Here is a 15,128-nt window from a genome sequence, read left to right as displayed (position 1 = left end):
CCAAATAACCAACGGAACCGTTATGGTGTATATTGTAATAGGATTTTTGATGGAATTTATTGGAAACTAAAGAAACAGATAAACAATCACAGTGTAGATTTTATACACACACACATATACATGTATATATTATTATGATAACCAACAAGTTGTCACATATATCTATAGATAAATTCCTCTATTTTACATAATATCGAGGTCTCATTCATTCTTTTGTTGTCATATTATTACTTATTATATTATTTATTTATCATTCATTTTATACTTTTTGAGATCTAGTTATATATATTAAATATATATATAAATATATATACATTATTTGTTATTTATGTATTGGTTTATGTCTATCACTGTTTGAGTTGCATAATAGTGGTTTTATCTCTAACTCATATTTTATATATATATATATATATATATATGTGTGTATATATACACATACATATATATAGAGGGAAAGAGAGAGAGAGATATATAGACGCACGCACATAGACACACCTACACAGTTCTGGAGCGAACAAGTGCGACGTGTTCGGTCTGGAACCCGGTCGCATGCAGAACCGGAAGTTGACGTAGCGTTACTGTTAAGCGGAAGTACACGTAGCTATACCGGGCACATGTCACAATCACAGAGCGAAGCGAAATTGGATTTCAAAGATTCTTCGGCCTCATCTCCACAGGTTGCTCTGATCGTAGAAAGGAACGATATGGCGACAGAGAATAGACGGATGCTGTTTATTTGCAGCCTGGGCATCTTGGTGTGTTATTTCTTCTACGGTATTTTACAGGAGAAGATGTAAGTATGACAGATGCCTTCTTTGTTATAAATCAACAATAAACAAACAAGCGTCACTTTTAAAGAACTTTCTGTTTGGCGATGAGAAAATACCTTTTAGAGACACATAAACTTTTTTTATTACTGCGAAATCGTTTTGTGTTATTTTTATCTGTTAAATATATTGTATTTGTGGCGGTGGTAAGGAATAATTTCAACTTTCTCACATATAAACTTTTTTTCCTGCTAAATTATTTCGTTACTTCTATCTTTATACCTGTTCTATTTGTGACGGTAGCAAAGAATATTCGCGGAATTCTGAAGAAAGCATAAATACATACCCAAGTGACTAAGAAACGAGGAAGCTACCAGCTGGTTGTCAGATGTGCTAAATACAACAGCTAAATCGCCTTTAAATCACACGCAAAATTGCTTTTGCTTAATCGTGTGAATTCCCGTGTGCAGAACAAATTCGCAAAAATTTTCTGAAAATATCAGAAGATAAAAAGTTATATGGGGTGTTTAAACCAGAATTTTGCCGGAGTATTATGAACTTTGTCGCCTACCTTATTCTGTGAAGTGTTGTACTAACAGCGTTTATTACGGCTGTAAACTCAAAACATTAAAACCTATGATTCTTTAGATACAAAACGACGTTTAGTATCTATGTTCTTCACTTTGCTTGGTTGAGTTTATTTTGAAATATCTCAAACATACAAGACACGTTAATAAGATCGGTTTGAGATCCTGGTGTCTCAATTCTCAAGTAATTTGTGCTAAACAAAAGTTATAAGAGGTAAACAATGACTGATCAAACAGAATTATTGAAAATAATGATAGTCGGCGGGACCGTATTGTACAAGAGAGCCCTTACACAATACAAACAAAAACATCATTCAATTTTCTAAATAAACGATGATTCGAAAATTAAGTCTAATCATGTTATAGTATAGAATATATAATTAGCGATGGTAATGTGTTATCCAATACTTTATGAACCGAAGCAAGACATCCTGGTTTTAAACTTCTGTTGTACATTATATATTTTATTTGAATTTACCATCATAATGTAAAGAATCGCCGGTATCGGCCTGCGAGTTCTTGGTTCGTGTATTCACACCTACTGTGTTATTATAATAATGAAATTATTGTATACAGTGCTCAGGTGCACCACAACTTGTCAGAAAGTGCATATAAAGTACATGCAGTAATGTAAAAATGTCTGGAAAGTGAACAATGTATGAGTCAGATACATGCCTGTGTGTGTGTATAGAGGGGAGAAAATCAGGTGTAGTGTTGGGGAATCTCAGGAAGCATGGAAGTTTTGAAGGATGCAGTGCTCCGACAACTAACAACTGATGCCGGCAGTTTGTTTCTATCAGTCTCTGTGTATGACCATTCTTTATTGTTTGAACTAAGCTTACCTGTCTCAGGTTTACTTAATTCTCCAGTCTTCCAGGAATGGCCTGTAATAAACTTTCTATCCTTGACAAAAATTTTGTTTCTTATTTTCTGTTTAACTCTTTCCACCCGTCTCTTTCTGGTTCTAACTTGTCTCCTCTCCAATCCAGTATCTTTTTAAAACCTTGGAACAATAACATGTTTTTCAAAGAAAATATCAGTAGGAGGCGCAGGAGTGACTGTGTGGTAAGTAGCTTGCTTACCAACCACATGGTTCCGGGTTCAGTCCCACTGCATGGTATCTTGGGCAAGTGTCTTCTGCTATAGCCCCGGGCCGACCAATGCCTTGTGAGTGGATTTGGTAGACGGAAACTGAAAGAAGCCTGTCGTATATATGTATATATATATATGTGTGTGTGTCTGTTTGTCCCCCTAGCATTGCTTGACAACCGATGCTGGTGTGTTTACGTCCCCGTCACTTAGCGGTTCGGCAAAAGAGACCGATAGAATAAGTATTGGGCTTACAAAGAATAAGTCCCGGGGTTGATTTGCTCGACTAAAGGCGGTGCTCCAGCATGGCCGCAGTCAAATGACTGAAACAAGTAAAAGAGTAGAGTAAAGAGTATATATTTTGATTATATTTGTTACAAAACTCAACTGTAACAAAGCTAAATATCCTGTTTTTAATGAAATTCCTTAGTTTCACCATTATTATGATCATCATTAATTTTGCACAAACTTGTAAATGTGCTACTTCTCTAAATTCTAGTTTTAACTCCGAATCAAGACCAAATATATTTTAATGTATAAAGTTTAGTGGTTTTTTCCCCACAGTTTGATAGGAGAATGAGATGAGGAGAAAGTTCCCGAAAGTTGCAGTGGTTTTCTGTGTAAAATTATACATGTTTACACACTTTTATAACGTTTCTGTCTTTATTTCGGCCCAATTTTTATAGAACAAAGGGTAAATATGGAGAAGGTGAGAACCAAGAGAAGTTTACCTATACTTTAGCTTTGGTTTTTATCCAGTGCATCATCAATATGGCTGCTTCCAAGTTGTGTAAGTATAGTTACTTATTAAATCAATTTTATGTTGACATGCATTTCAGATTTCAGTTATTAGGGGAGGCTGCCAATGGCCACGATCGGTTGGTGCTTTTTACGTGCCACCGGCACGGAAGCCAATCAAGGCGGTGCTGGCATTGGCCATGTTTGGATGGTGCTTTTTACATGCCACCAGCACAGAGATCACAACTACAATTTCCATTGATTTTTGATGTTGATGTACTTGACTCAATAGGTCTCCTCAAACACAGGGTCAAAACAGTGTTTCTTCACTTGCCACCTGCACAGGAGTCAGTCCAGCGGCACTGGCAACGGCCGGGTGCCAGTCATAGGATTTGGTTCAATTTCAATGACTTTCAAAAATCATTTTTAAGGTCTAAATCCTTAGAAAATTAATTAAAACTGATATACGCTCTTTCTCTGTTGCAGTTTGAAGGGCTGAAGGAAAGCTCAATAATTTCTATTGTGTCATCTCTCTCTTTTCCCTTGCAGCTATGTCAGTGTTCCATTCTCCAAAAGACTCCACACCAAAGATTTTGTATGCTCTCTGCTCTCTCACTTATCTCTTGGCAATGTTAGCAAGTAACCATTCTTTACAACACGTCAATTATCCAACACAGGTAAGCAATGTTTTATCCCTTTCCCCACTCCATATCTAAGTATATATATATCATATTCAGATAAAGAGTAATGTGTGTGTGTATCTTTTACTTATTTCAGTCATTGGACTGTAGCCATGCTGGAGCACTGCTTTGAAGGGTTTGGTTGAGCAAATAAAGTCCAGTATTTATTTTTTTGTCTTGACATCATCATCATCATCGTTTAACATCCGTTCTCCATGCTAGCATGGGTTGGACGGTTCGACCAGGGATCTGGGAAGCCAGAAGGCTGCACCAGGCTCCAGTCTTATCTGGCAATGTTTCTACAGCTGGATGCCCTTCCTAACACCAACCACTCCGTGAAATTATTGTATACAGTGCTCAGGTGCACCACAACTAAGCGAGCAGGCCAGCCAGTTTGAATATAAAGCGTAGAATATCTGGTCCAGATATGGCCGGTTTAAACACTAAAGGGTTTAAGACAGTAGAGTTTATATGTCTGATGTTTTTAGAATAGGCATAATGGAAGAGACGGATGGCATCCAGCTGTCTAATGCTATCAAAAAAGGAAAAAAAAAAAACGTTCCATCCAACTCATATCAGCATGGAGAAGTGGATGTTAAGCAAAAGTGATGGTCTCAGGTTGATTAGGTATCAGAACAATTACATTTTAAATTTATTATATTTTGAAGATTTCGATTTTTTTTGTTTTGCCAGGTCCTTGGGAAGTCTGTGAAACCAATTCCAGTTATGATTCTTGGTGTGCTGCTGGCCAGAAAGCGGTATCCAGCTGCTAAATACCTGTGTGTTTTACTCATTGTTACAGGCGTTGCATTGTTTCTGTACAAAGACGGTAAAGCCAAAGACTCGAAACCCCATACGTTTGGAATGGGTGAGATTCTACTTGTAAGTATGCAGTGACAACTGTTAAATATGATATGTGGTTGCTGAATGGTTTTTAATGCTCGACTGGGAGTATTTGAATTATCAGTTCAAATCCAGGCCAGTGCATTTATAATTTGTTTTAATTAAAAATAAATAGCTACATGAAAAATACAAATATACAAGGTTAATAAGTGCTGTTTGAGATTGCTCTGGCAACATTTACTGACCCAATATTTTGATAAAGGTTATGCCTATTTCGTTTTAGTATTTGGTTTGCAAGATTCTTGATGTGAATTGGTGTGTTGAAACAAATTTTGTTGTGTCGAGGGAGAATCATTACGCCACTATTAATAACACATGCTGCATAGGTTCAATTCTACTCCTATATTGTTAGTCAATTAGTTATATGACTGTTTAACTAACAAGTTAAAGAAATGATTGAAGGAGTGGAACTGAACCTGTGTGTGTGTGTTAATATTGGCACAATGACCCTCCCTGTAGACAACAAGAAAAGTTATGTTTTTATTGGTAATCTGTTTGTGTCTTTACAGAGGTGATTGTGGATCAATCCAATTACTCTAATAACGACATGGACATATTTGTTAATTACCATAATGTTTTTTGCTCATTAACCCTTTCGTTACCAACCTGGCTGAAACCATCCCTGGCTCTGAGTACAAATGTCTTGTTTCCTAAGTTTTGAATTAAAATCTTCCACCAAACCTTAGTCACAATTTATGTTCCTAACACTAGCTGAATGATAACCAAGTTATTTTACTAAATTCTTTGTTATATTTAAAGTAATTGAAAGAAACGCAGTGCATCTCAAAATAAATATAGTAACGAAAGGGTTAAATGGTTTGATTGATGTAATTCATTAGAAACTTAGCAAAAGAGTTATTGTAATATATGAATGTAATCATCATTATTGTTATTTGCTGAGGCAGTGAGCTGGCAGTATTGTTAATACACCAGGCAAGATGCATAGCGACATTTTGCCCATCTTTATGTTTTCAAATTCTGCTGGGTTCAAGTTTACCTTTCATTCTTTAGAGGGAGGGCAGGTTGATAAAATAAGTACCAGTTGAGCACTAGCGGGTAATGTAATTGACTTACCCATTCCTTCGAAATTGCTGGCCTTGTGAAAACATTATTATCATGTTCCCCTTACCAGAAAAATGGCAACTTATAGTCAAAAGTCTGTCTAGTATTTGATATCAGGACATTTTACCTTTCCATGCTGGCTGGCTTGGAGTTGGTTGTTATCTGGAGGTGCTGTCAACCTAGAAGATAAGAGGTGGACCACATCTTCTTCCTGTTTCAGTATTGTTATTTTATGAATGAGTAGTATTAGTGCATCAGACATGACTAATGGCACTTCATCCGATGCATTACATTCTAAGTTTGAATCCCACCTAAGTCAGCTTTGTCAATCTTTTGGTGTTGATAAAATAAAGTACCTTTTGAGCACTGGGTTTATTTAATTGACTAAACCCTTGCCTCCAAATTGCCAGCTTTGGGCCAAAATTTGAAAGTACTTATTTCTTTACTACCCACAAGGGGCTAAACACAGAGGGGACAAACAAGGACAGACAAACGGATTAAGTCGATTATATTGACCCCAGTACGTAACTGGTACTTATTTAATCGACCCCGAAAGGATGAAAATTTGAAAGTACTATACTTGTAGAGGGGTAGTCCATGACCATAGCTACAGTTGGTGGTAGAGGCAAAGCAGTGGCCATCGTAGCAAAAGTTAGGTCACCTATCATGAGTGCAGTGGAGACAGAATATGATAGTGACCGTACTTATAGGGACAAAGACAGTGACCATAGTTGTTGGTAAGGAGGATGAGGGGTAGGGGGCAAGGTAGTGAAGACAACATAATTGAAGAGGAAAAGCAGTGAGGCTGGAGGTAGCAAGAGATAGTGACAGGATTTTTTTTCTGTTTTTAAAGAAATATTGATAACTAAGGGAGATAAGTAGACTTATTGTTGTTTAGACTCCGGTGAGCCCTGATTGCACAGACTTATGACCAAAGGCATTCCAGCCATGACACTTCTGTCTTTTTACTTACTGTCTCGTATGTGTCTTTTTTTTGGTGACAATAGGGTGTAGTTTGAGGGAGATTGTGCTGCTATTTCTAGCACTGAAGCATGTCAATTGCAGCCACTGTCACCGCCAACAAAGATAAAATTTTCTCTTGTGTGTGAGAAAAATATTTTTAAAGATTAATTCTTAATTTCTTGAAATTATCTCCCCTTCGTAAATTGCTGACAATGGCTGATAGTTTTGCTTTCGTTCCCCAACTAAGAGGTAAATTCAATTATTTCCTTCTGTTCAGTAAATAAAATCCTAGGGAATTTATTTCTAGCAAGCCATGTGGCTATGTAGTGGCTCATGATTTGTGGCAAATAGTTTTGGATGGTCACGTTTATGGAGAGAAAAAGTAGGCTAAACTAAAAGTCATGCCAACACTGCATCTCCCGGAAGTGGAATATCCCCTGTGTTCTTGAAAATAATCTGATTCTTTTTCTTGATAAAATAACTATTATTTTAAACCTGTTAATCCAGTACTATACTAACTACCCTTAACTATGAAGTAGGTGGTGGGACCTGTGGTTTTTCAAGCAGACTGAGTCAAGCAGTGTTCCCATAAATATGAACTTTTGTAAATGCTCTCAAGTACCTATTTCTTTACTACCCACAAGGGGCTAAACACAGAGAGGACAAACAAGGACAGACAAATGGATTAAGTCGATTACATCGACCCCAGTGCGTAGATGGTACTTGATTTATCGAAACCGAAAGGATGAAAGGCAAAGTCGACCTTGGCGGAATTTGAACTCAGGACGAAATACGGCTACGCATTTCCCCGGCGTGCCAACGTTTCTGCCAACTCAAGTACCATTGCATAGCTCTGGTTTTATGTTAAGTAGAAATCTCCTCCCTGATCAGGCAATTAACCTCATGGCTGTCATTTTTTATTTGTTTCAGTTATTGGACTGTGGCCATGCTGGGGTACTTGCCTTGAACGGTTTAGTCAAACAAATTGACTCCAGCATATTTTTGATTTGAAGCCTGGCAGTTGTTCTGTTGGTATCTTTTGTTGAATCACCATGTTATGGGGATGTAAACAAACCAACACAAGTTGTCAAGTGGTGGGGCTGGGGAACAAATACACACACAGGCTTCTTTCAGTTTCCGTCAACCAAATCCACTCATGAGGCTCTGGTTGGCCTGAGACCTTAGTGGAAGACACTTACCCAAGGTGTCATATAGTGGAACTGAACCTGGAACCATGGGGTTCTTACTATTCAGGCATGCTTGTATGTGGGTGTGTGACTATTATCTTCTATTTGTTTCAGTCATTTCACTGGCCATGCTGGGGCACTGCCTTGAAGGGTTTTAGTTGAACAAATCGATGCTGGGATTTATTTTTTAAGCATAGTATTTATTCTATTGGTCTATGTTGTCAAATGGCTAAGTTAGGGAATCATAAACTCCCCAATGCGAGTTGTCAAGTGGTGGTAGGGGACACACAGACACAATGACATGCATACACACACATGCATATAAATGACAGGCTTCTCTCAGTTTCTGTCTACCAAATACACACACAAGGATTTGGTTCAACTGAGGCTATAGTAGAAGACACTTGCCCAAGGTGCCACACAGTGGGACTGAAACGCACACACACACATGTATATATGACAGGCTTCTCTCAGTTTCCGTCTACCAAATCCACTCACAATGCTCTGGTCGACCTGAGGCTATTGTAGAAGACAATTGCCCAAGGTGCCGTACAGTAGGCCTGAATCCAGAACCGTGTGGTTGGAAAGCAGACTTCTTACCACACAGCCACATTCCTCAGTTTTAAACCTAGAATTCGTAGTCTGGATACGTTTCCTTTTTTTTTAAACGGATACTTGTGTAAAGTTTTGGGGATTTGGTTATGAAAATACCACACTTCGACCTCAAACAACTGAACTAATCTGATGAGAGACTTTTGTTATTCCTTTTACAGCTGATTTCTTTGACCATGGATGGACTGACCGGAGCAATCCAAGATAAAATGAGGGCAAAGGCACCAACCAATGCACATAACATGATGTTTTTTATGAATGCTTTCTCAGTTCTTTGGCTGCTATTTGGTGAGTTATTTCATTTTGGAGAGCTTACATTTTATTACATACATACATACATGCATGCATCCATCCATTAATTATATGGTCCAACCCATGGCTGCATGGAACATGGACGATGTTAAATGATGAAGATGCTAATTGTAATGTTATATATACAGGATGTCCCAGAAAGAAAAAGCACCCACTACACTCACGGAGTGGTTGTCGTTAGGAAGGGCATCCAGCTGTAGAAACACTGCCAGATCAGACTGGAGCCTGGTGCAGCCATCTGGTTCGCCAATCCTCAGTCAAATCGTCCAACCCACTCTGAGAGTGTAGTGGGTGCATTTTACGTGCCACCGGCACGGGGGCCAGTCAGGCAGTACTGGCAATGACCTCACTCGAATCTTTTTACACATGCCACCAGCACAGGTGTCAGTAAGGCGACGTTGGTAACGATCACATTCGAATGGTGTCTTTTACGTGCCACCGGCACGGACGCCAGTTGGCTGCCCTGGTAACGATCACACTCGAATGGTGCTCTTGGGACCCTACTAGCACGGGGCTCAAGTGCCATTAAGGCGATGCTGGTAATGATCACACTCGAATGGTGCCCTTTTATGTGCCACTGGCACGGAAGCCGGTTAGCCGCTCTGTCAAACGATCACACTCATATGGTGCTCTTTGCACCCCGCTAGCATGGATGCCAGTCATCGAATTTGATAATGTGGTATATTCTGTGTAAGTGATTGGTGGGCCCTCTCTTAGAGCTATTTCTGTATTTCTCATCCAGCAGAGCTCATGAAGACAAGACCAGTAGAAGCTGCATCAACCTACAGTTTTGTATTGTAAAAGATCTCTTGGTATTGATTATATTTGAGAATTATTTTTACTTTAATTCCATCTTTTTAAGTTCATGTTTCTGTTTATTTTTCAGGATTAATTTTTACTGGTGAAGGAATTGAATTCATAAGCTTTACCTCTCGCCATCCTAGTGTCCTCCTTGGAATATTTGCCTTTGGTATTGCCAGTGCTTTAGGACAGGTAACTTTTGGCAACTTTTCTTCCATTCTTCACTGAGAGATTTCTTTTGTTTCAGTCTCTAATATCTGTAGCTTCACTGATGGGGGGTGAGCTGGCAGAATTGCTATCGTGCCAGGCAGAATTGCTTAATATCAGTTGAGCACTGGGGTCCATTCAGTTGACTTAGTCACTCCCATGAAATTGCTGGCCTTGTGCCAAAATTTGAAAGCAACGTTTGCAGCTTCATGGAATTGGGATTTTGTGTAAATTATTTTCATCTTTTCATTTCCATTTTGAGGAAAGATGTCTGAGTTCTTTGATTTCCAACTCAGAGGCTGTGAGTTCAAGTTGCATGTGGGTGTTTCACTGTATATTTGGATAATATGTGCATAATCTATACAGCCCAGTCCTCCTAACTGTTGGGATAAATAAATCTCCAGGCCATGATGTTTAATCTCCAGGTGTCTTATCCTGGTGTCATCAAATGAAACCTGTTGCTTGGCTCCAAGTCAGATCTAGACGAGCAGTATTTTGATCAAATACTTCATTTTTTAGTGATGTCGACATCATAATCGTTTAATGTCCGTTTTCCATGCTAGCATGGGTTGGACGGTTCGACTGGGGTCTGGGAAGCCAGGAAGCTGCAGCAGGCTCCAGCCTGATCTGGCAGTGTTTCTACAGCTGGATGCCCTTCCTAATGCCAATCACTCTGTGAGTGTAGTGGGTGCTTTTTACGTGCCAGGCGAGGCTGGCAACGGCCACGATCGGTTGGTGCTGTTTACGTGCCACCAACATGGAAGCCAGTCAAGGTGGCGCTGGCATCGGCCACGTTCAGATGGTGCTTTTTACATGCCACCGGCACAGGGATCACAACTACAATTTCCATTGATTTTTGATGTTGATGTACTTGACTCAATAGGTCTCCTCAAGCACAGGGTCAAAACGGTGTCACCAGTGTTTTTTATTAACACCCACACCAACGCTTTTTATGTAGCACCTTGGTTTCAGGATCTCAATTCTGCTGTGGTGGGCAGGTCTTCTCAAATACAGCAATGCACACATATCCTGGCCCTCTGTCATCTCCTTTGTAAGGCTCAAAGTTTGTCTTCCTGCATCTCATCCTCACTTTGCTTCCACTCTTAATGACTTTATTGGAATTAATTTTCATTATTTTTATCTCTTTCAGACGTTCATTTTCCTAACTGTGTCCAAATTTGGGCCTCTCACTTGTTCAATTCTAACCACAACACGAAAATTCTTCACCATTCTCACATCAGTAATTATATTTCAAAACCCATTATCCCAGCGCCAGTGGATTGGCACCATATTGGTATTTACAGGACTCACATTAGACAACATCTATGGCAAACAACAGAAACAGAAATGAAAGTTTTTGATGAACCTCATTCTAATGATCTCCATTCACCTCTGGTTGAACAAGGTGAACAGCTCATTGGTTGCTGAAGCTGTCACGTGATTGCTGGATTCACCAATGGCCCACCACCTCGACATCAAGAGAAGAACCTCACTTGCAAGGTTGCTGTGGCAACCTGACTGGAAGTTTTTAAAGACTGCTTTTTTTTTTTATCATTTCTTAATTCTCAAGTTTTGTTTATTTATTTGTGTTTCCTTAAAAAAATTGAATTTTTCTTAATTTCTTGAATACTCACAAGTAAATTGATACTTGAAATTATCTTCAGCTGGGACTTAGAATAAGCTGCAACGTCATTTCCTAAAAGAGAAATGGAAAAAGGATAAATATTAATAGAAATTTATAATTTATATAGTTTGGTTCAAATGATTTTATGCAAAACATTCCTAGTGAAATCTTCAGTGACTGGTATTTTCAGGAGAAATAAGTAAGACTGTATGGAAATAATTTCGTATAAACTTGTAAAAAGATATATTTATCAGTATAGTCTTAAGGTCAGAGTGGATGGTCAAATCTGTAGAGTTCCGTCCTTCTTGGTTCAAAGCTGTAATTCTAATTTCATGCTGGCTTTTCTTCTTTCTGTGATTGATAAAATAAATACAATATACTTTAGTCAATTTAATTAGATCTATGTTCTCTCCATAGATAATTAATCTTGTACTCAATCAAAAGAGATCATTATATTATAGTTTCAAGATAAGTTGGCATGCTGGGCAAAATGCTTAGTGGCATTTCATCTTTCTTCACATTCTGAGTTCAAATCCTGCCGAGGCTGACTTTGCCTTTCATTTCTAATGGGATCTATAAAATAATTACACCCCCACCACTCCCAAATTTCTGGCCTTATGCTTATAGTAGAAAGGATTATCAGTTTCAAGATGTCTTAATGTTTTAATTTCATCCATGTGATTCCACGTTCGATCTCACTGCATAGCATTTTAGGTAAGAGTCTTCCTTTATTACCTCAGGTTAATTAATGTTTTGTGAGGCGGTGAGCTGGCAGAAACGTTAGCACACCGGACGAAATGCTTACCGGTATTTCGTCTGCCCTTACGTTCTGAGTTCAAATTCCGCCGAGGTCGACTTTGCCTTTCATCCTTTCGGGGTCGATTAAATAAGTACCAGTTACGCACTGGGGTCGATGTAATCGACTTAATCCGTTTGTCTGTCCTTGTTTGTCCTCTCCGTGTTTAGCCCCTTGGGGGTAGTAAAGAAATAGGTATTTCGTCAGTCTTTATGTTCTGAGTTCCAATTCCGCCAAGGTAGACTTTACCTTTCATCCTTTAGGGGTCGATAAATTAAGTACCAATTACTTACTGGGGTCAATCTAATTGACTAGCCACCCTCCCATAAAATTTCAGGCTTTGTGCCCAGAGTAGAAAAGGATGTTTTGTGAGTAAAATTTTGAAGATGAAACTACAGGAGTCTGCTGAATATGTGTGTGTCTGTATATATCTTTTATCTGTTACTTGCTTCAGTTATCTCGACTGTGGCCATGCTGGGGCACTGCCTTGAAGGGTTTTAGTCATACCAAATCAACTCCAGGACATACATTTTTTTTATTACTTATTTCATTGGTCTCTTTTGCCAAACTGCTAAATTACAGGTTAAATGGTGGTGGTAGACGAACACAGACACAAAGACACACACACATATACAACAGGTTTCTTTTAGTTTCCATCTACCAAATCCACTCACAAGGCTTTGGTCAGCCTGAGGCTAGCAGACACTTGCCCAAGGTGCTATGCAGTGGAACTGAACCCCAAACTGTCTGGTTGAGAACTAAGCTTCTTACCACACACACAAGTATACACCTTATATATATATATATATATATATATATATAATATATATATATATATATCATGCTAGCATGGAAAGTGGATGTTAAATGAGGATGATGATGAATGTGTGTGTGTGTGTTGTTATTGTCTCTGAACGTTTCTTACCATTGACACTTCTTGGAGAGCGGTGATGTTTGTTTATGTCCTACACAAGCTGTATGTCCCTCTGTTCCATGTATGAAGACCAGTGAAACAAAATTCCTTCATTAAAAACAAGGGTTGGCATCATTAAGGACATTTGGCTGTTGAATACTACATTCTCAACAAGCGTCTTCCAACCCATGCCTTTATGGAAAAGCGTGGCGTTAAAAAGAATGAACTAATTATTGAGATTGAAGTTGTGTAGCTGCAGCTCAGTTTTGATTCCACTGACATAGACTAAGACGTTGCAGTCATGACCACCCTGAAAGTATATATATATATATATGTGTGTGTGTCAGACTACAAAATCTGACATTTCTTTTTCTGAGATGGTAGGATGTGATTTGAGAGATTTGGCTATTGTTTCTAGCAGTTTAATTGATCTCATAGTAGCTGCCTCATTGCTTCATTTAGGATAAGATATCAGTCTTTGGTTAGGGTTGTTAAGGAGACATCATGATGAGATAATATAGAGAGAGACAGTAACTTAGGTATGGTACCGTAACATAGTGACGTAATGTTCAAATTGATGGTATTCTGGACAAACAGCTTTAAATCTTACATAATTACATTTTGGTAATCAGAATAACTAGTGAAAATAAACATATCTCATTATATTTTTGCCATTTTGTAATTTCATCAAAGCAAAACATCACACGTCTGTAGCAACCGGACAGTTTATAAATCATGGAAGAAAATTCGTTTGGATTTGGTACTTGACTTTTTCTTTGTTTTCAGTCGTTGAACTGCGGTCATGCTGGGGCATCATCTTGAAGGGTTTAGTTGAACAAATCGATCCCTGTACTTATTTTTAACTTTGGTATTCATTCTGTCAGCGTCTTTTGCTGAACTGTTAGGTTACAGGAATGTAAACAAACTAACACCGGTTGGCAAGTGCCGATGGTGACAAACGCAATGATACACACATATACACGTAGGGCTTCTTTCACATTTTTGTTCCTTCAGAATGTAATTTTTATATTCATGGTCATAACCATCTATACGTGGCCGATGCCAGCGCTGCCTTGACTGGCTTCCGTGCCGGTGGCACGTAAAAAGCACCAACCGTTCGTGGCCGTTGCCAGCTTCCCCTGGCACCTATGCCGGTGGCACGTAAAAAGCACCATCCGTACGTGGCCGATGCCAGCGTCGCCTTGACTAGTTTCTGTGCCGGTGGCATGTAAAAAGCACCCACTACACTCATGGAGTGGTTGGCGTTAGGAAGGGCATCCAGCTGTAGAAACACTGCCAGATCAGACTGGAGCCTGGTGCAGCCTCCTGGCTTCCCAGACCCCGGTTGAACTGTCCAACCCATGCCAGCATGAAAAACGGACGTTAAACGATGATGATGATATACTAACTGTGCTCTATGGCTTTGCTTATACTGTATTTTTAATAGTCAGTAACAGAGATTCAGTGACTGTTTAGAATTGCTTAGAAGACTTTCAGCAAGATTTTCAATACCTCATTGGTAGAAATCACCCAATTTCGACTCGAAAAATCGATCCAACTAAGCTCTCAATCCTGCATCAGTATTGAACGAAACTCCGCGCATAGCATTTGAAAGAGATCGAAAGAGGTGGAAATCCGCTGGTGCGTACGGCGGGTGTGGCAGCACTTCTCAGGCCATGCGTTTGAATGGCTTCTTTGGTCATATTAGCAATATGCGGGCGAGCGTTGTCGTGCAGCAGCAGAACTCCATGCTGACGATTAGGTCTTTTCTCTTCAATAGCCGTGTTGAGTCGTTCCATCTGTTGAACATAGTTCTGCGTTGACCGTTTGGTTCTGTTCAAGCAATTTGTAATGGATAATCCCTTCCCAGTCCCACCATACGCACAA

General features: G+C 39.1%; 1 protein-coding gene across 1 annotated transcript; it reads left to right on the top strand.

Annotated features, from left to right (window-relative positions):
* Positions 1-508: 508 nt before the first annotated feature.
* On the top strand, positions 509-12,130 carry LOC115220860 (solute carrier family 35 member B1). The gene is made up of 7 exons (XM_029791040.2): positions 509-793; positions 3,130-3,233; positions 3,731-3,858; positions 4,555-4,743; positions 8,750-8,876; positions 9,787-9,893; positions 11,059-12,130. Exons 1-7 carry the CDS (start codon positions 615-617, stop codon positions 11,257-11,259), a joined length of 1,035 nt encoding a protein of 344 aa, XP_029646900.1. The 5' UTR covers positions 509-614; the 3' UTR covers positions 11,260-12,130.
* Positions 12,131-15,128: the final 2,998 nt, after the last annotated feature.

The sequence above is a fragment of the Octopus sinensis genome, linkage group LG17 (genome assembly GCF_006345805.1).
Source record: "Octopus sinensis linkage group LG17, ASM634580v1, whole genome shotgun sequence".
Lineage (NCBI taxonomy): Eukaryota > Metazoa > Mollusca > Cephalopoda > Octopoda > Octopodidae > Octopus > Octopus sinensis.
The sequence above is the reverse complement of the archived record's forward strand: the minus strand, read 5'-3'. Positions and strand labels throughout refer to the sequence as shown.